A 21,713-nucleotide genomic window follows, 5' to 3' on the forward strand; every position below is an offset into this window, starting at 1 on the left:
GGGCATCAGGTCATGGGCAACTAGACCAGTGCATCAGCAGGGCAATGGCATGTGGAGGGTCGTGAGCCACTGAATGATGAGCCCACTCGGGAAGTTAGCTTCTAAAGCGTCCTGGACATTGTAAATACGGGGGCCACGTTGTCATATCCATCAGGCTCTCGACTGACTCTCAGTGATGGGCAGTCCAATCAGTTTTGCATTTGCTGGGGAGGTGCGTGGTAGAAAGAATACCGCCCTACAGTAAAGAGGACATGGATTCTATCTTCAGCTCTGCACTAATTTGCTGTGTAGCCTTAGGGAAATCACTTTCCTCTCTGAGTCTCAGTTTATCCCTCTACAGAAGAGGGTTCTCTCAAGTACTCCTAAGTACTAGTCATCTCTCTATAATTTTGGAATTGGCAGTATGCTTTTCACGTCTCTGGAAATCAGAACTAGTTGGTAAGGCAGGTCATAAAGCGTTTTCCTTTCACAAATAAGGAAACTGTGGTCTAGAACGACTTGCTAAAAGTCAGAGATCTCCTAATTCCTGGCTTAATACTTGTTCCAAGGCACAATCCGTCACCACCCTGACTCATACTGTGATTTGTTTTAGGTAACTCAATCGGGCAACTCTCCCACAGTTGCAGCTGTTGCCCAGGAGGAAATGAGCAAATCTGGAAGCTGTTCTCACTTCTGTAGATTAACGTGCCTTGTATCACGGTAACAGGAGCCAGGGGAGGTGACTTTTACCTGTAACTCTCCCTGAACTATTTTAGTGGCAGATAGAGCAGTTATTCTTGTACTTTAGTACACATGAGAGTCCTCAGAGAATCTGCTTATGATGCTGATAGCTGGGCTCTAGCCCCAGAATACTTCTGCAAGCTTACTTCTCCGGTCTAGAACTGCCTTAGAGAAGACAGTTCTGATGCAGACTGTCCTCAACACTGGTGAGAGACCCTGCAGAGAACTAGCTGCAAAGCCAATCACACCCTCTGCCGTCTGCTTTTGCCTGCCTTCTACTGAGAAATCTGACAGGCCTATGCTGGTGGTGGATACAGAGGCTATATGCATAGCATGACTTTGCCCAAATGAACCAACTGATTCACACTGTTTTACCACTTTATTTCACTTTCTTCCTCTTTACTCTGGTGGAGCAATTTTATCAACCGGGACATAAAATTAACATGGGAAGAACTCAGATCTCATGGAAAGCAAAAACGAATTCTCCTTTGACTTGGGATAGGACTACTAGACACTTCACAGTATTGGGGAAGTTCAAAACCATTAAAAATCCCTTAAAGATGTCTAGGCACTTTATGTTATAAACCACTGGAGTTCGACCCCAAAACTCACTGCTTCTTTTAGAGGTACCATGTGACATTCTCAATCTTTGAGGAAGGTACTTACATAATGGAAATTGTTTTAAAAGGTGAGTATAACTCAAGAAAAGTTATATCAAGAACAATACACAATTTTTAAATACATTCACAAATTGAAAGAAAACCACCTTTGTTTAATCCTGTATCTTCAACTGAGTTCAGAAAATATGATTCCAGAGTAGTCAGTCAGTACCCAAAATATGGGAGCAAATTATTGACCAAAACTTCTGGTTTCTTGGGTTTGTGGGATCCATGGAAATTTATCACATCTTTTGAACAATAAATTATTAAAACTCTAACTTGCAGCCCTCATTCTAGGCACTTAGTTCACATTCCATTATTAGCTAATGTACAAGACCGCCAGTTACACCTCCTTCCAAATTCCTTACTTGGTGTAGGAAAGAGATTTGTTGCTGGTTTGATGCTTCAAACAGCATAAAAAAGGTTTAAAAAAAGGATATATGTCATGTTGGTTTCCTCTCCTCTTTTCATTTCTCCTGTTGAAATCTTTAAGACCTGAGCTGGAGTCCCACCTCTACCACTCACTGGGAGCTTGTGTCGAACTCAAAGGCCTTGGGGTCACCAAGACTTCTGCTCATTTGAGATGGGAAACTTGGATACTGATTCAAATGGGCCATCTAACGTAAGTTCCCCATGGGGGTCACAGAAGCTGAGTAGGTAGAAGAGGTTGAACTATTGTTCTCAATTCTTCTTACCCTCCGTAGATTGGAATTATATATCCACACCTTTTGCCATGTAATTTAGTAATGCTTTGCACCGGAGTCTATTTCCCTAGCTCACGGATGTTGAACATGGCCATATGGTTTTCTTTAGTTAATGGAACGTCAGTGACAGTAAATAGAGGGGCCATCTTGAGCCACACCTTGGAGGATAGAGTATGCTGCTGGCCTCACCTGGAATTCTGTAATCCACCATGAAAATAACATGCCCTGGGTAGCTGCTGGTCTCAGAATGATGACAACTCGTGGAACAGACTTCAAACAACTGAAGCCTGCATCCAAACTCCTAGCCCAGGAGAGCCTGGTCAGTCCCAACGGAGCTCACCCAAATCACAGCCAACCTGAAGACTCACAAGCAAAACATCAGTATATGTTGTCATAAGCTAGTCGTTTTTTTTTTTTCTCCCACGGAGCATTATTGCAGCCATAGTCAAATAATACAACAGATCAAGACAACTGCCCAGAGAGAGAACTCCCAGCCAGGTATATAGCTTTGATGTACAAAAATACATTTATTTTCAACAATTTCAAAACCACTGTCTGTTTTTTTTTTTTACAGTAGAAATATTCAAATGGAACGATAAAACCAAGAACAGTATATGTACATATACTGTATATATAGATATGACTCATGCATTTGTATTCCAGTGTTTAGTACAAGTATTGCAATTGTCTGCCCCATTTAACCCTTGAAACGAAAAAGCAAGATCTTTAGAAATATTCCTAATTCTGATCTATGATGTAGCCAGTCCGATTTCTCAAGGTCACATTCTCTCAGGGTCTCACAGAGAAGGATGTGAACAATATCCCACAAAAATGAACAGGTAAAAAATTCAGCCTTTTCTCCCATATATATATATATATATATATATATATACAGTGTATCATTTTTATAAAACAAGTACGCTCAGGCTGATCCTGAAAAGAAAACAATGCTTACAGCATGGCTTAAAGTGACCCTCCTAAAAAGAACTGACACATGAACCGTGTGAACGGGCTGGGGTGCAGGAAAAGAGAACACTGGCTTTGAAAGTCACTCGCCCCAGATGCTAGAACTGCCTTCAGGGAACTGAAGGTAGACATCTGACTTTAAGGAAGTTCTGTACTTGTGTACATCTGACGAGCAAGCGGCACAGCTCTGCGAGAATCAACTTTGACTAAGATCGTTAGAGGTTACACCCCTCTGGGGCCTGCAGGGTCACAGGATCCCACGAAGGCCAACTCCCTCCCACCTCTAACTTCTCCCAGGCTGAGGCACTCACTGGGATTAACCTAGTGCCCAAGGGACTTTTCTGGGGTAAGAAGAGCCAGAGAATTCCCCATAAGCATTATTCAATTCCACGGAATCCAACCGGAAAACAGAACGTCATCTTTTTAGATCCACTGCCTGGCTTCTTTAGAGAAAACCTCAGGCCGATAGCTATCCTCAACCTCATCCTTTTGGAGGGGAAGCCTTGTTTCCCCATATGGGTTTCAGTTAGAAGTCTGTAGTGGGCTTCCTCTGGCAACTTCTTTCACATCACTGATGGGACAAAAAAAACACCCAGGTTCTATGATGTCTCTCTCGTCCTTCCTTTGCTAGGCGTTTCAAAGAAGCCCTTCCCCCTCCCCCCTTTATATACAGAAATAGAAACCAGCGATGGCAGGGACACAGAGATGCGAGAGTTAAGTGTGACAGACAACTGCAGAGCATCCAGAACCCAGCGTCAAGCAGGCCTGGGGGTGGGTCAGCTCTGAAGGTGAGTGCATAAGCCAACAGACGCATCTTTCTTTTTTCTGTTTTCTTTTTTACTAAACATTAAATTATTTCTCAGGAAATAAAGAGCTACTTACATTGTAACTATATACAATAAGCCATCTGCAGCTTGCAATGGACATGCACGGGGCAGGGCCTCTTCCGACAGGTGTGCACGCTTCCTGCAGCTACGCTCACTCCCCACCAACCTTCCTCCTGCAGACCTAACTGGGAAATGGTTTACGTTTTAGGTGCGTGCTGGGAGGGAGGAGGCGGGTACTGGTGATTTGGGCTTGTGTCGGGTGGGGGGAGGATGGGAGGTTAGTGGAAAGCCAACCCAACTTAAAAAATAAAAAGAAAGAAAGACCGCAAGGAAAACAAGATTCCTCGCGCTATCAATGGCAGAATGAAGCAAGAAAGCCATGGGAAGATGCATCCTTTGCCCTTAGCACAAATACAGTCATTTATTCTTCGTGTCTCATTTTAATCAGTTACGAATGCCTTCGCCTCCCAAAGCGAAGCGTCTGCCTGCTATTTATGAAGGGGCCCTTGGTAAACAAAAGGTAAAAAAGACATTTTCATTTTTCCATAATAAGTGTAATAGGAACCATCAGAAATAAAAAGTCAGAAAGATGGTTGACCACGTGGCTTGTTGGTATTAAACACTAGTGCAGTTGGGGATCTCCTTTGTGCTTTCGCTGTTTGCAATGGTGGCAATGCCTCCTGCAGGGGAGAGAAGACAGAGGGAGGTAAGGATGTACCTGTCACAAGGGCGTGGGTCTGTGCTTTCTTTATTGCTAAATACCAAGCCACCTTAACGTGTGCTTATGCAATAGGGCACCTGGGTAGTCTATCATACCAGTTCACTGGCTTATCTTACCTATGTTTAACGTTTGCCATCTCCCACCCCAGCACACAAGGTAGGGGCAATACCTTGCCATCTTATACTCTGCTGATCACAATACTAACAGCCAACAGGTATTGAACACGTATTATGTAGCAGACACTGTGCTAATGATATATGTCATTTCATGATCACAACAATCTTAGAAGGCAGATGCTATCATTCCCATTTCACAGATGAGGAATATGAGGCACAGAGAGGTCCCAGAGCTAGAAGACTGGTAGAGCAAGAAAATGAATCCAGGGCTATCTGATGGCAGAGTTCCTATTCACGTAATTATTGGGATGTATAATGCTTTTGCTTTATAGAAAAAATAAAGAGAAAGTCCAACAGTAATAGTTGGCCTCATCCCTGTCCCACTCAGACTCCAGCACTTTTGATCTTGATCTACTTCTAAGAGAAGAAAGTTCTGCCAATTTCAGGTGGTCAGAGGTGGCGGACACTTTAAAGCATGATTATGTCGCTGTAGCCAACTGGTTTCTCCCCCATCCTCCAGACTAGTTCTGCCTGAAGGACAGGCCACATGGGCTGGCTGACTCAGGGTCTGGAGAACAGAGGATTCAGGAGCCTGGTGACACCAGCACACATACCTATGACCCGGGTGTCCAGCTCTTTGTCCAGCAGCTCCTCGGGCTCGGTGAAGTCACTGAGTGTGATTTTGGGGGCGTTTTCACTTTGGCTCACTGACCCAATCATCTCCTGCTCCTTGTCGTGCTGGACTTGAGCATAGATGTTAATCCAGGGGATTTTCCTACATGGGACAGAGCAAAATCAGATTACGATCACGGGGCATGCCCGACTGGGGCAACTGGGAAATCCTGGGTGTTAAGGTGGAGGAAGAAGCTATTTACAGGACCAGTGTCAGGGAAAGGGGCTGGCCACCCAGATACTGTCCCCATGAGGCCAGTGAACACAAGGAGAGACCCAGATGCCCAGGGGAGATGTAAGCCACAGAACTCCCGGAGACATGCACCTTCTTCTGAGGCACAAAACCAGCAGGTGTAAACAGAAGGGCAATGCTATCGACCAAGTGTGCACTAAAACCCTTAAAACATTTACCAGTTATTACGTTTACAAAGGGGCTGGACTTTGAGACTCATGAGGCTGTATCATAGTGAAGACAGCTTTTTCTAAGTTTGTATCAGTTTTGTCAATTCACATTGGTTTTCTTTATGAATAGCCATGAAATAAAAGACTTATAGCCATTGCTACCATTTTTAGAACACCATCCATGGGCCAAGTATCTTAAATACTTCCATAGTCAGTTTCCTCATCTGTTCAATAGCTTTCTTTTAGGATTGTGGAGAGGATTAAGGCAAGGATTAAGAGAAGCTAAATAACTTCCTTCAAAGACACAAAGGTAGGAGGTTTGGAAACAAGGCATACAGACTTGAGGTAGGAGGAGCAGGTAGGTTCAAACTGAAATCTGCTTGGAGTATTCATCTCCTGACCCATCTCCATCATCTCCTGACCCACTGTGTTCCAGCTTCTGTAGCCTCCTTTGACTTCTTCTAATCCTGCGCTTCTCAAGCTTCAATATGCTTATGCCTCACCAGGTTCTTGTTAAAATGCATTTGTTACTCTATGGGCCTGAACTGGATGGGTTGAAATTCTTCATTTCTGCCTAGTTCCCAGGTGGTACTGATGCTGCTGGTCTGAAACCCAAACTTTTGAGTTTCAAGATTCTGATACATCAGACTTGTCCCCACCTTGGGGACGAGGGGTGAATCAACTGTTCCCTCTGTAACACACCTCCTTCTACTCTCCTCGTGACGGTGTCCTTCAGAATTTGGCTTACATGTCACTTCTGAGAGGCCTCTCCTGACCACCCAATCTCCACCCAATCTCTCCTGACCACCCACTCTCTCCCATCATAAATATGTAATTATGGGATGGGTCTATGAAAGAAACGAATAGGGTGTTGGTTTAGGGTGATGGAATAGGCTATGTGTGTGGACTTGTTTTCTGTCTTTCTCTCCCACAAAAAGCCCCGTGTCTGCAAGGTCTACATTTTCCATTTTCACTGCTCCACACTTAACTTAGCACAGTGCTTGGCATGTGGTTTACGTTCAGTATTTGTCAAATAAATGAATAAATGACCTCAAAGCCTATGCTCTTTCTATTTTCATATATTATGTTCTCAAACAAAAAAACCACACTTTTATCTTAGAATTTTACAGGTAGAAGAGCCCTCTCTTACCTCATTAAATGATAGGGAAATGGGTCTGAAGTCCAGACATTTCATGAAGCTGATTACCGGCATAGATGTTATTAAAACTTGAGACATCTGACACCTACCCCAAACCAGAACGTTCTGTGCAGAATCCCTCTGTTGCCCTAGTGCCAACCAGTGGTATTTTCGAGCATCTACATTCCCTTCCCTACTCCAACCCCACAATGAGGTAGAATGTGAGGCATTTAATAAGGTCTTCCATAGCTAATTTGGAAGGAAAGATCCCAAAATATGTTTAAAACATGGACAGTTTCTACTTTTCATTTATGTCCAGTTTTCGTGTTTTTAATGGCTGCTTTCCACACATTAAGGGAGGTGTCCTCCTGACTCCTACTGGTCTAAACCTGCTTACTATAATTTACAAGAACCTTAAGTGAAGAGATTCTATGTGAGGCAGCAAACCACAGGCTCCTCTAAATGTGTGTAATTAAAATTTCATGCTGGCCCTTAATTTCTTCTTATCTAAATAGAAAGGCAGCCTAACGACTTAGATTTCTTCTAATCATAAAAGTACATATTACTCATGAACGTTGGGATCAACTGTAATATTTATTAGGTGCTGGGGGCAGTCAAACCATTCCTGATCACACAAGTCTGGGTACTTCAGAGCTGTAGCCAGAGGTCATTGCCTCCCCTTTCCTGCTTTTTTAATGATTGATACCTGTGAGGATTTGGATCCATTTGCCCTTATAAAGACTGTTCACTTTATTTTAATCTCTGAAAACGGGCATTTTTTTTCAATATTTTTAATAGATGGTTGGAAGGGAATGAATTTTATGTTACAACTTGCAGCATTTAAAATTTTTTTCAAATTGCTTTTTATTTCTTAACACATCCACTTGTAGGACCGTTGAGACAATAAGTCAAGACTAAACCCCGCTTTTGTAGATAAGAAAGGTGGGAAATGAGATTTAGAGGCACGTCTTGGGCTATACATTCATGTAAGTTTTAATAAGAGGAGTAAGATGGATCAATCCAAGTCACCTATATAAATTTCAGGTTTTTTTGTTTTTTTGTTTTGTTTTGTTTTGTTTTGTTTTGCTTTTGCGGTATGCGGGCCTCTCACTGTTGTGGCCTCTCCCGTTGTGGAGCACAGGCTCCGGACGCGCAGGCTCAGCGGCCATGGCTCACGGGCCCAGCCGCTCCGCGGCATGTGGGATCTTCCCGGACCGGGACACGAACCCGTGTCCCCTGCATCGGCAGGCGGACTCTCAACCACTGCGCCACCATGGAAGCCCTAAATTTCAGTTTTTATTTGTTTGTTCCAACTATGATTAAGTATTAGAAGTCCGTGGGAGGAATTTAGAAAAAGCAAAGTAGGCTTTGCACTGTGATGAAAGCCTTACTGAAAAAAGGCTGGAAGAAATATAAAATTTCAAAACTTTTCTTGGATAATAAGAAAAAACAAACCTACAGTATAGAAAGAAGGTCTTGTTAGGAAGAGTTTTCAGAAAATAAAAGCCATCTCAAAATGATTTTTAATTATATTGACTAAGACATCACAAAATAGAAGTCACTATCCAAGAATAGGATCAAATGTGGTCACTTAACAGAGGAAGGAGAATAGAGTTCCCGTGATCCCCAAGATTCCTTTAAATAATTCTGTTCTTCCTCTATTAAGTGACTACTTGGGACACTGAGATTGTTTTCAGTGCCTGGCACGCAGCAGGTGCTCAATAAATGTTTGCTGAATAAATTAATGGCTTAATGAATTAATGCTGGAGATGGCAGAGAGAAAGTTTTGGGGTTTGAAAACAGCATGGCCGGTGATCTGGAAACAGAAACAGAATTACCCCCTCCCTAGCCTGTGCCATCAGTGTTTACTAGTCAGCTGTAGCTATTTAAATTTGAATTAATTGAAGTTAAATAAAATTAAAAATTCAGTGTTTCCACCATACCAGTGGCTACTGTATTGGACAGTATAGATTATGGAGTGTTTTCATCTTCGCAGAAAGTTCTATTGGACAGAAATGAAAGAAGCAGAGGAGACTCTAGGAATCATGGATAAGAACCCGACCTTTACTTGTCAGCAAGCTATGCACCCTCCACATAGCCATCACTGGAGTTCCAGGTGGTGAGGAGGGAAAGGAGACCAAAGAAACAAAGGGAGATCCAAAAGGACCTCAGCCAAAGGGCTTGGGCACTGGGAGGGAAACTTCCAGAAAAGGTGGCTAGAAAAGAAAAGGTAACTGATGATTGGTTACTCTTAATTGACTCAAACCGTTTATCCAGTTTGACTAGTATTTGTTTCCTGTATCCTGATTCCCTGCCAGGGACATACAAAGGGTCGGCTGATATCTGGGGACAACAGAGGTAGAATAATTCAGAGATGCCATTAACTGGCATAGATTCAAGTATTAAAGTCTGCACATTAAGAGATGGCGACATTAGTAAGTTGACTGTCTATGGAGTTTAGCAACATTTACAAGACAGCAGAAAACTTTCTAAGTCACAGGGCAGATCTTGTCTTAATTTGGAGACACCTGACACGAATACCTCTTTGCAGGACTTCTATTGGCCCTGGTCCTCAGCGAGCATGCAGGTCTAGGAGCTGGAAGGTGATACATTTGGGTTAATTGATCTTCAAGTCCCAGCAACCAGCAGGCTTCCCCACAACCAAATCCTTGAATGAACAAAAGTGTGCTTTGTGTGTAACTGAAGTACACCCATAAATGGGTGTTGCTTTGACCAGACTGTTCCTATACTGAATCTTTGCTCACTCATTGGATATGAAGGCTTTTCCCCTTCTTCAAAGGGAACATGGCAGGTGGGTTGACCCATCTTGATCCAAGAGGATGTGAACTCACATAACTGGTCTATAAATTGAACAGAAAGGTAAACCCCACTCTGTCCTTCTAGTGGAGAGTGTTTAAGAATTCCTGCTGTTTTGGCTAATGCTGAGATGTCTATTGAGTAAAACTGGTGTTTTTAAGCCTGAGAAATCCACTAGAGGAGAGCTGATGGGGGCTGGGGGCGGGGGAGGTAGAGTGAAACACCTTTATCACTGATCTCTTCCAAAATCTAAAAGCATTACCTTCAGCGTCTAGAAAAACTCCCAGGACCAAGTTATACTTTCAAAACTCATCTGACAATAATTAATGATATTTTTACTTTACCCGGGCTTCCTATGAAGCACATTTCTATGCCACTGATACGTCTGGGCCCTACTATGTGCCAATTTGTAACAGAGGAGAAGCCTTTGGAAGGCATATTATTTATAGCAGCTTAGCTTTTGTGATTTTTTATTATGTACTAGATATAGATATTACTACCTTGAAAACATATAGCAAACCTACAAAGTATTATTGTTTTTCCATTTTACACATTAGGAAATGAGGGCTTAGAGAGGCAAATTCAATTGCCTAAGGCTGCAAATGTTGAAAGTTAAAATTGGGTCTGATTTTCGAGTTCGTACTCTTAACCAGCATATCTCTTGGTAGATGTATTACCTTATTCAAATAATGGTACAGAATTATTGATTTCAATTTCTTGTCTTTAATAAGTATCCTATTACATCACCCCACCTCTGGCCTGCAAAAATAACTTTTGAATACCTGTGGGGTTTGGTTTTCCTGATCAATTTCCCTCTAGAAACAGGAAAAATAGGGAGGAGTATAAAATTGTATATTTTGGCATGCAAATTTAAACAGATGTTGGATATCAGCAATACAAGATAAGAAAATATGTGTGTATGCATATATGCATAACCAGATTTCAGCTGCCTTTTCTCCACTTAACCACCCTGAATGGGTGGTAAGCTGTAGAAAAAGATCTCTTAAATATTTGAGACCTTAATTTAGAAACTTAGGTGAGGTTTGAAAACCCCTCAAACTTCTCTTGAAGAGAATTAACTGATTTCACAGGCTACTCCTCATTTTCCTAACTCAACATAATTATAAACTGGGGAGCGTTCAGATTCTTAAGGTCCTTTATTCCCTGACCCTAAACCATTCCTGTTCTTCGCCAATGCCAAGCAGAGCTTCAGGGACAGTTAAAATCACCTGTTTAGGATGAGTTTAGGAATGTCGGTTACAGGAGGAATCAGCTCCCATGAATCTAGCCCCACGATTGAAACTGAGTGATGGTAGCACATACCTTTTAAATTTGTAGATCAAAAACACAGCCAGGCCGACAAACACCACTGACAAGAGCATAAGCATGGCTGAGCTGCTGTGCCCAGCACTGGAGTCCACCAGTGGAGCTAGGAAGAAAGAACAGACTTGCTCACTTGGAAGCTATTAGCTGGAGGGAGTATCTGTTGGAGAAAGGAAGCCAGCTGGTCTCCATCCTTATATCCAGCCTCCAATTGTCCTGCATGCTATCTGGGCAGAGGAAGCTTGGCTTCAATGATGAGAATGGTACCCCTGATCTACAGCTTCTTAGGGATCTGCTCTGCCTGGGGAAACTTGCTGCTCCTTGTGTAAACTGTACACAGCTAAGGCGAGTAGGAATAGGGCTTGAATGTTCTGTCTCTTAGACAGCCCAGTTGCCTGTCAACATGATTATAGGTGGCCCATTGGGAACTCCGGATTAAACACTGATGGAGTGTTTCAATCTCTTCCTCTATACTGTTGTGGTAAAACACTGCTGGATGGGTACATTTGGAGTCTCCTCATCTGAAAAGTTTTTATTAATTAGAAACGTTTAGCACATAGGTTTTCCCAGAGAGCCAGAGGTGGATGCCCAATGGGACATGCCATTTTTAATCCTTTCACAAATCAACCACCTAAAGCTGGTCACTTTTTCTACTTAGAGTTACACATTATAAATCAAAGAGAGTTTTAAAGTTATTTGATCTAGTCTTCCAACCAAGATTCACTGAATCAGAGAATCCTAGAAATGAAGAGAGCCTGAGGACTACCTCATATAACCCCAACTGTTATAGATAAAAAACATAATAAAGTCCAAAGCCCAAAGAAATTGTAGGTTTTTCCCCAAGATCATCCAGGAATTCAATAGCAAAGCCGCTTCTAAGAAAGTCTTCTCGCCACCTTAACAGGAAGTCTCAAGAAAGATGTGATTAATCTTTCTTTGCCATCACTACACAAAGCCATTTACAGGCATTTATGGAAAAGTGTTTGGTAACTATCTCCTCCCTTTTCTCTCCAGGATATCAGAGCACCATACTCATCCCCCCCCGCCCCCCCACAACCACCACCACCACGAATCCCAACAGGCACTCACCTAAAGTCAGCTGTGTGACATACACAATGACTTGAATCCCTGGCTTCAGCTCAAACTGGACTAAATTTTGGTTTAGAGCGTTAAACAGCGTCTCTACAATCTGGGGAGGAAAAAAAGGGAGAGAGAGAGAGAGAGGCTGCATGGGAAGAAATGTCATGTGACGGTGCTCCCTCATGGAATAAGAAACCAGGGTCAATAGGCAAAAAATGACCACGTTCACTCAGAGGACAGGATTTTGGAACATTTTTATCCATTTGGCTCTCCCAGCCCCTAGAGCCCTGTGAAGCCAAGGACACAGCTGGTTATTATTTGCTTATACTGGAGAGGAGAGTGAAACAGAGAGAGGCGTGTCCACAGTCACCTAGTGAATTCGAGTTGACAACAGACATAGCGGTTCCATTCAACTCCCAGTTCAGTGCCTTTTAAGCCTGTATAACTTTCCATAGAGAGACCTGTTGTGGGTCCCAATGAAAGAAAGTCAACCGACCAACCGTTAGTTCTTTAATCTGAACAAGCAATATTCACAGGGTAGCGAAGCCCCTGCCAGGATTAAAGCAGGTACATACACCCCAGCCCACTCCTCTGCTGTTTCCCTTTTAGAGACAATGGGAGGCAAACATTAAAGGAGAAGCTGTCTCCTTTCTAGGGATAATTCTTCCTCTTTACTTTTCCCCAGCAAGTCTCAGAACGCGTAACATTGATTTAATCACTGTGTAATTCCCACGTGGAAGCTGAGGCAGACTCAGGCTGTTGTCCCTAACTCTTATCTCGCTGTACGCGCCTTAATATCACAGCTGCTATTCATCACCGTAATTACCTATTTATCTAAATGGATGGATATCGTAGCTTCCAAATATAGTTCGCACATGCCACTTCCTATTTCAGAGTAAAGAGGTCTTGTAAAAGCGATGAACGCATTGAGAAGCTGAATTTATATCTGGCCAATCTCAATATGCAGCCCTTCAATGAAAGGATCCGCTTCATTTTCCAGAGAAACTGACCACGATGGCACCTGTGCAGCTCGCAGAGGACTGTGGATGGATGTGGGGATGGGGTGACGGCCAGGTGAGTAGCAGAGGGATGCGGAAGACATCTGTACAACGATTAACTCGTATGGGAGCAAACGTGTTTGATTCGCGCTGATTTTCAGCAGCCTCCTTCTCACTTATTTCTACTTCTAACTTAGCATCACAGGAGCATGGAAGGGTAAAGCAAAGCACGGCCAGTTAAGACCCCAGCAACGGCAGGAAGAGAAGGAGAACCATGGGACCACCACTGACTTCATTTCTAGGCTAGTACGCAGATCACAAGAACTCTATGGCATTTGATAAGGACAGTAATTCACGATCCCTTTTGGGAACGCTGCTTCCTTAGTCAAAGCAAGATAAGGCAATCCACCTCTTTCCAAAGACACATGTTTACAACCAGTTCGTTTTCTTCCTAGAAGCAGAACTTCTATTGACTAGGATCTTTAAAGACAGGAAGCACATTTTCCCAGAAATAGATAGGGAAACTCAAATTCCTCTCTTCATCTCTTTTCCCCAGAGCAAGTCATTGGGTGGGAGACATGAGCAAGTTGCAGGAATGGCAACTGTCGGAATGAATGACTTCAGGGGTACTCTTCTTGCCTGTGTAGCTGAATGCTCCAGTGTTTATGCATTTGTGTTTATTCTAGGTAAGGCTGATTGCTCTCCAAAGCCCTGGGTGCTAGACAAAGAGTGACGGTCTGATGGACCCATAGGAAAGGGCTCATCTCACTTTTTGGCTGGAAATACTTTGTGTCCCCTTAGATTATGAGGTGGAGGCAAGTCTCCTACCAAGTTAGTTTTCTTTCACTTACTTGTTCCAGGTCGCCTTCATTGCCTTTCCTCCTCTCTGTCAAGTTCTTGGGGGGAAGGATGAAGAGCTCTGCGGAAGTGGGGAGGCCAGGGAACACGGCAACTAGGATCTGCTCTTCTGGGATGCTGGTTACCTGCAAAGATGTTTAGACCAAAGAATGGGGTCCTGGAGGAGCCAGCCTTCCCCAAGTCAGTAACAAGGATATGGACTATAAAGTTTTTTAAATGCAGCATTTAAGGCACAGTTTCCAATATATATCCAGGCTTCTTTTCTGTTTTCCCCTCGAACTGCTAGGTAGAGAGTTATTAGTTTTACTTCCTCCTCTGCTCTTAGATACATTTGTACTGAAACTAAAATACTGCTACAAATGATCTTCAAAATACTGTTTGCTGGCAATATTGGCAAAAGCTCCTCCCATATTTTCCATTTTTCTGCACTAAGAGGACTAGAGCTTCTGGTGAAAACATGAACAGACTGGCTGCAAATGAAGAATAAGAAGGTATAAACAAACATGGGAAAACGCAAATTAAAAAAAAAGAGCAAAGCTCTTGTTTTCACTTACTAAAGCAGGATTTTTTGTTAAGTTACAGTAGCTAATACTGGCGAGGCTTCAATTAGGAGGTTTCCTCAACTGTTGCTGGCAGCACTAAAAATTGATACATATTGCCAATTTGGTTTTCAAAAGACTTACTGGAAGGTCATAAAAATATTCAGACCCTTCATTCAGTAACTGTAACTTGGAGTGTTTGTCCTAAAGAAATGATCCAAACTATAGGAAAAGCCATATGGAGGAAGAAACACTCAGAACATTATTTATGTCAGATAAATGGGGAAGACTCAAATATTCAAAAAAGTTAAGTAAATAATGGTTATACTACCATTAAGATGATAGTTAGTACAGTGAGGCAATGTGGAAAAACACCTCATGACAGCTGTATTCTGATCTATTACCTCACATTTCTTTGGTTACAACTCTATAAAAATAAAAAATATACATAAAAAATAAAACAAAGCACTAAAAGTTCTGTTAAGATGTTGAAGTACTGAATGAATTTTTCTATTCCTGAGTGTTTAGGAAAAGGATTATATTGTTTTTGGATAAAAACTAAACGTAAGCTTCCGTCTGAAGGCAAATTCCTTAAGAAAACAAAACTCTTGAGTTCTCCCATGTAAATAAAGAGTAGGCCTGTTCTTTCCTATGTGTCTCTGGAAGGTCTTTATATCCAGAACAAAACTTCTTCTGTCAATCCAAATACGATATATATAGTTTTTGACTTGGCTGAAACACCTGCCTCCTCCAAGAAGTCTACCCTGACTACCTCGCCTGCAGTGACCTGTTCCGTGTCCGTCTCTCGTCCCCAGCACCTCCAGATTACCATGAAAGGAACTTAGATCATGTCCACGGTAACATATGAGTATGTCTGTCTGCTACATTCTTTTCTCTGATAACTTCTTATTATATGTTTGTCCAGACATTCCAGGGGGGCGGGGGACGAACTCTGTGGCTACCTCATTGTTCCAAATGATGCCTGACCTGGAGCAAAGAATAGACACTCGACTGAATAGAACTGGAGGGGTTGTCTCCCATTAGCTCAGCTCTGATTCTAATTTGGAACTAGAGATCAGAGTTAACGCTTAGGAATGTGATGCAGGAAAGAGAGAGTGCCAACCTGCAGAGAACTAGCAAGCGGCAGTCAGAAGCCTGAAAAGCCCTCCAAAGTGGGGAGACATCCCCGTGCAGCCTGAAGAGGCTTTGCCAGATGCCTCAGTTTCCTCCTGGGAGGCAAGATGGCCTTGTCCTAACCAGCCAGGGTGTAGGGCGCGGTCAGCTAACTGCTACGCGGCAGGAAGCTGAAATAAGCTGAGTCATCCTTCCTGTGGCCACTGCGCTTGCGCTAAGTATACTAATGAGGTTTTAAAGTAGCGACCTATCCGATGCTGGCTCACAAGTCGCACCATCGGTGAAAGCCAATCACAGAGCGACACATGTTCTTAATCCCTATATAAGCAGACTGCTATAGGATTGCGGTGTCTTCCTTCCATCTTTCTTCAACCAAGCTGTGCTCCAATAAAGTGTGATACGAGAAGAATCTTGCGTGTGGCGGCTCGTTATTCTGCTGGTCGGAAACGGCCCGCCGCACCAGGGGAAGTAAGTCTTAGAGACCAGACTGAGGTCAGACAATCACCCAGTTGAGAGAAGGGGATGAGCCCATGAGTGTTGTGGCTGGTGTGACCCTGTGTCCCAGGGAAGAGTGGTCTCGGGGTGCATCACTTGGTGAGGGACCTAACTCCAGTCGTACAAAATCCCACACAATCCTGGATGTTTCACAGTCGAAGGTATACAAGACCAATTTCATTCTCATCCCTCTCTAGGAACAATCTCTTTATAAAAAGATGTGAGGTGAAGTTCTTGTGGACAACTCCCCACAGGAACGCTCTCATATCATTTTCTTTTATTGGTGCTTCTTCCTTCCTGGCAGCTCCTTCTCCGTGTCCTTCCCTGGATCTTTCTCTTCTGCCTTGGGAAGTGTTAGCATCCATCTCTGCCCTGGCCCCTCTCCCTCTCAGGGTGGGGTGGGGGGATCTAAAGAGCTCCACAGCCTCAGTTCCCACATTGCTACCTCCCACGGAAACCTCACTCGATCCCCAATCCATATCCTCAACTCTCTTGCTTATCTTTGTCCAGTTGTTTCTCACGTGCTCCAAATTCATATAAAAGACCAAATGATTACTGTTCCCCAAGCATGTTTCTCCTACACAGTCACCATCTTGATCAATGGCAAGGAAAACCCTCTCCTTCCTACTCTTAAAATCAGAAAGTTTCTCCCTCCCTCTCATCCACACTGTATTTTATTAGTCACCAAGTCTACTGCTCAACTGCCTGAGTAGCTTTTGAATCGTCCCTCTTCAGGATCACAGTACCCTTTTAACTGGTCATCTTTTGTGAAACCTCCCCCTACGCTATTCACTTTCCCACCTCTGGAGCCCATCCTCTGTATTGCCACCAGAATGGGTGTCTGAAACATAAATCTATTGCCAGAAATTTTTACCTATATTGGGTTGGCCACAAAGTTCGTTCGGGTTTTCCTGTAACATCTGACGGAAAAACCCAAACGAACTTTTTGGCCAACCCAATATAATAAAGAAAGAACACTTTCCAGAGCCTACGGGATATATGTCAAACCCCTTTTGGCTTCTCAGACCCTTTACAAACTGACCAATCCATCCCTGCTCAACATCATTCACACCTGCCCTTATAACCTATAGATTGGCTGCACTAAACTGTCATGTCCCAGATATGCTGTGCTTTCCACAGAGCCTGGCTTTGCACACGCTGTTCATTCTACCTGAAAGACATCATCCTCTCTCTGTTAACTACTATTTGTCCTTTAAAACAGAGTCCAAGTATCCCCTCCAAAGACTATTCTAACAGTTCACAAGTACTTACTGAATCACAAATGTGTGTGAAGCCTGAACTTTCCTGGACAGAGTGAACTGCACTTTTCTCTGTGCTCTTTTGAAATGCTGGCCATGCCTCTACCATAGAACTAGCTGCATATCAGACTTATCTCTACATTTGAATTGACCATGTTTTATTCGCTATTATAGTCCAGTGCCTAGGTGTGAGCAAAGGGTTAACAAAACCCTTTCAACTTTCAACTTTGTCTTAAGGAAAATATGACCTTGGGCAAATTCTATAACCCCAGAGTCTGCTACCATGCTCTGTTTCCTGACCTGCAGCCTTCTGATGGCCACATATGGTCAGTGGGAGTCTTGAAGTCTGAGTGGTTAAAAAACAACAACAAAAGCAAACAAACAAGCAAAAAAACCCCAAACCTTGGTGGGCAAACAGCCAACTAAATGAATGATATTAGTAAAGACTCAGTGAGTGGCCCAGCCATCATTTCATGAAAGGGGTCAATTTGCTACCTTAGAAAACTTTAGGATTAAGATGGGGTCAATTTCCCATCCTTGAACACCGGATTGATTCTCTGTCTCTGTCTCTCTCCACCTAATCTCTCCATCTTTACTTCCCATCCTTCACTTCTCCCATTCTTCTTTTCTCTCTCTCTTTTTACAGAGAAATAATCTTTACTTAACTGCGGAACGGTGGTTTGCATCCATGAAAATGTATTCTGGACCACAGCATCTTGTTCTTTATTCATAAACATTTAAGCAAAGAAAAAGCCAACTTACTTTCACCAGAGCCCGCTTGATCACATTGGCAATATCTTGCCTCCACTCCGGAATGTCAGGATTGTGGTAATCCAGATTAGGAGAGAATGATAAGAGTTGGGACTGAAAGTATTCTGCAAGGAGAGAGCGTGTGTGAGTGAGGCTGAGAGAGGGTGTTATAGGCAAGGGGACTCCATGATCACTGTGCTTTAGGCAAAGGGCACAGTCTTTCATGTGGCCTCATCTCAAATTCCTTCCTTTCAACCTGTCTCTTGGCTTCTAAAAAAAAGTGGCATTTGGTGACTGGAAGTAAATTTGTGCTCCTACCATTTTTGTTTGTTTTTAAAATCTTAAGGACTTCTTCTTGTAAATGAACATTACCTGAAATGCAAGAAAATTGTGAAACTCCAGAAGAAGGGGACTTTTGCTGCTGCAGGTGGTATCACGCAGTGGCAACAATAAAGCATTAATAAATGGGCTAGATTAGAATGAAGCCTTTCTTATCCTTCCCTTAGTTCCATGGACCCTGCTAGAAAAACTGCCTCAGGGGCTTAGAAAACAGGTCAAAACCCTGTATCTAGGGTGTGGGTAACATTCAGTTTCTCAATCGGATTGGTAGGTACACAGGTGTGTCCACTTTGTGATAATTCATGAAGCTAAAACACTTATGATCTGTGCACTTCCCTGTATTTAAAAAGAATTTTTTAAATTGAAGTATAGTTGATGTACAGTGTTGTGTTAATTTCTGCTGTACAGCAAAATGACTCAGTTGTATACATACTTTTTAATATTCTTTTCCATTATGGTTTATCCTAGGAGGTTGGATATAGTTCCCTGCGTTATACAGTAGGACCCTGTTGTTTATCCATTCTAAATGTAGTAGTTTGCATCTAATAACCCCAAACTCCCAGTTACATTCCAATAAAAATGTTTACTTAAAGTCTTCCAGGTGCCCGATGAGAGAGGCTGAGCCTCGAGTTTGCAGAGTTGTAGGAAAAGGCACTCACCTGGGGTGAGGTGGAAGAAATACAGACTGAGTCAGAGGATCACATACCTCACTCAGTACAACTTTCTGGAAAACCCTGGTATAGTGGCTGTTTTTAGGGTATGTGGGAGGTTTGTGGGATGGTGGTAGAAGCACAATTTGATTTAAAAGAAATTTAATAATTAAGAGTGGTTCTCCAGGACTGAGAACAGAACGGTGGCCCTATTTACCACTTTCCCGCCTTGCTGTGTCTTTCTATTCTCAGCCTTAGTCTCAGCCTTTGCAGCCAAAGATCAGAATCTCAAACAACAAAGAAAACATAGCAGTTATGTGGAGTTCATCCCAGTACCTAAGCTGTGAGTTCTTCAAGAGCAGGGACCATGTCTCCTCCAGCTTTTGAAATCACTGGTCCCCATCCTAACAAAGAATGGATGCCACATGTGTGTGAGAGATACCTTGGCAGGTCATCAGATCTAGATGCTTCTATGACAGTCTTTCCAGGTCAGCATTCCTTCAACTTATGATACATCAGGTTTTGATGCAGACACATCACAGAAGACAAGAAATGCCTGTCCGTGATCTGCTTCTCTAACAACCTCCGTATCTATTCAAGAACAAGGTAAGAAGTAGGTTTGGATACCTTTTGTGGACCTACCTAATTTTCCTATGCCCTGGGGCATTTCCAAAGCAGTCAGCGATTGCTGCTATGGTGTATGGAGGGGATTGGCTGGGCAGGAAGGGGCATCACGGGGCTTACCGTGAACTGCGATATCTTTTGTGTCCTGGATGAGGGCATTCCCAGCAGCCACCTGGACAGTGATGGTGTTGGTTCCCTCTGCTAGGAATGTGAAGGAAATGCTGCTGTCCAAGGTGATGAGGGGCTAAAAGAGAGAAGCAGGAACACTTATTTAGTCCTTTATGGGATATCCGATTCCCTCCTTTCCTGTAAATCTCAGACTGTCACCAATCGGCATAGCATTTGCATATCCCCAAGGGATCCTAACTTGAAAAAGGAAAAAAAAATGCACAGCTTTCTGAAACTGTGATTGTATATCCAGTATCCAGGAAGGGCATTAATATACTTGAAAAGCACTGTAAAATGTTAATTCTGAGAGATGAAGATAAGACTGGGCACCCTGGATTTTGCACGTCATTCTACTCCTTCTCCTGGGGCAAAGGAGAAGCATCTTTTGTAATCTATTCCCAGTGACTCTGGGCATAGGCGATCACTTTTCTCTTTTCCTCTCATATTCCGTGTCACTTATATTTTCATCCTATATTCCATCGGGCTGTAAGATTTTTCAGAGAAGCGACCACATCTTATTTATTTCTGTATCAACCACCCTTGGCAAATTGTCTTACATCTAGCAGAATCCGTATATAACTTGGATGTATGGTCATATTATTGACATTTTGTTTGGTCATATCTGTGTTTTCCATTGCAAGGCATTTCTAACAATTTAAATAAGTTGGAAAACATATAAACATGCATATCTGTGCTCACTTTTTAAGCTTTTTTCCCTTTCTGTTTTCTTTCCTTGATCATGACAGACAGGGACTTGTCAAGGATAAAGAAAGAGAATAAGCATATTTTTTTTCTTGGGAATTAGGATCTTGATAGAAGCAGGTGCTTACTGGAGAGAAGAGAATGCAGATTCTGCGACTGAAGAGTCATTATTCAGTGATTATCTTGAAGCCAGTGCCCTCTCGAGTTATCTGGTGTTTGCAAGGTAAGACATATTAGTAGGAGGCTTCTCTAAGGCAGCTCGTGAAGAGATGTCACAAGTGCAGATGAGCAGACCCCTCTCCTCTCTGTGTGTTAGGACGACAGTAGGATAGAGTAATGATGTAGCCAGTTGGGGATGTGTAGAGTTTCCCCTTTAAAATGTGGGTATCGGCCAGTGTTCACACAGCACACCCGTGCACCTGGACCCTGCAGAGGCTCAGACAGGCAGCTTTCAGACAGCGTCCCTCCTGCAAAACTGAAATTCCTCTTTAGCTCAGAATTTTCAACTGGGCCTCTGAAACAATCATTTGATTCCTTGGCTTTAATATTCTATTGCTCTATTTTATGACCAGGCTGATGGCTGGAGTTGGACAGGATTAGAGATATCGCCCTAAGCTTTCTGACACCCTTTCTTCTCTGCTTGCTAAATGAAAGAAAGAAGTGAGTACTGAAAGAGTTACACTCTTTATCTTAACTAAGGGTAAACCCCAGAGCCCAAGCATGCTTCTCCGTACTTATGGCTCTGTGATGATATGCACAAGGGTGTGGCCTTATTAATTAAACAACAAATGAGGTACAAGTAGGTTCTGTGATGAAAATCAACTCCCATGGGCCAAAAGTGGCTGTTTAGTGTCCTGTGTTGAGAAGGAAGCTGAAGTTAAGTTGGGCTCCGCATGGCAATGTCAGCCACTGACATGGAATAAAGGAAGAATGTGTGCCCTGAGTTACCACCTTTAGTGTAACAAGAACAGAGACTTGATACTCTGGCTCTGTTACTATTTTAATGAATTACCTTGGGCAAAATTTGTCCCCACTGTGTGCCTTAGGTCTTT

At 42.8% G+C, this 21,713-nt stretch overlaps 1 protein-coding gene across 9 annotated transcripts in view; it reads right to left on the reverse strand.

Moving 5' to 3' along the window:
* Nucleotides 1-2,648: 2,648 nt before the first annotated feature.
* Nucleotides 2,649-21,713, reverse strand: part of SORCS3 (sortilin related VPS10 domain containing receptor 3) — a 742,043-nt gene continuing 722,978 nt past the window's right edge. For 7 of the 9 annotated variants that reach the window (XM_079900511.1, XM_079900512.1, XM_079900510.1 and 4 more), the window contains 7 exons: nucleotides 19,912-20,035; nucleotides 18,191-18,303; nucleotides 13,995-14,126; nucleotides 12,155-12,254; nucleotides 11,066-11,171; nucleotides 5,328-5,488; nucleotides 2,649-4,061 (listed from right to left, as the gene is read on the reverse strand). In XM_079900511.1, coding sequence (XP_079756637.1) covers nucleotides 3,928-4,061; nucleotides 5,328-5,488; nucleotides 11,066-11,171; nucleotides 12,155-12,254; nucleotides 13,995-14,126; nucleotides 18,191-18,303; nucleotides 19,912-20,035 — 870 coding nt within the window. In that variant the 3' untranslated portion in view covers nucleotides 2,649-3,927. Of the gene's footprint in view, nucleotides 4,557-5,327; nucleotides 5,489-11,065; nucleotides 11,172-12,154; nucleotides 12,255-13,994; nucleotides 14,127-18,190; nucleotides 18,304-19,911; nucleotides 20,036-21,713 lie in introns of all 9 variants that reach the window. The other 2 variants (XM_079900508.1, XM_079900509.1) reach the window with 2 other exon arrangements.

The sequence above is a fragment of the Stenella coeruleoalba genome (assembly GCF_951394435.1).
Source record: "Stenella coeruleoalba genome assembly, chromosome: 16".
NCBI lineage: Eukaryota > Metazoa > Chordata > Mammalia > Artiodactyla > Delphinidae > Stenella > Stenella coeruleoalba.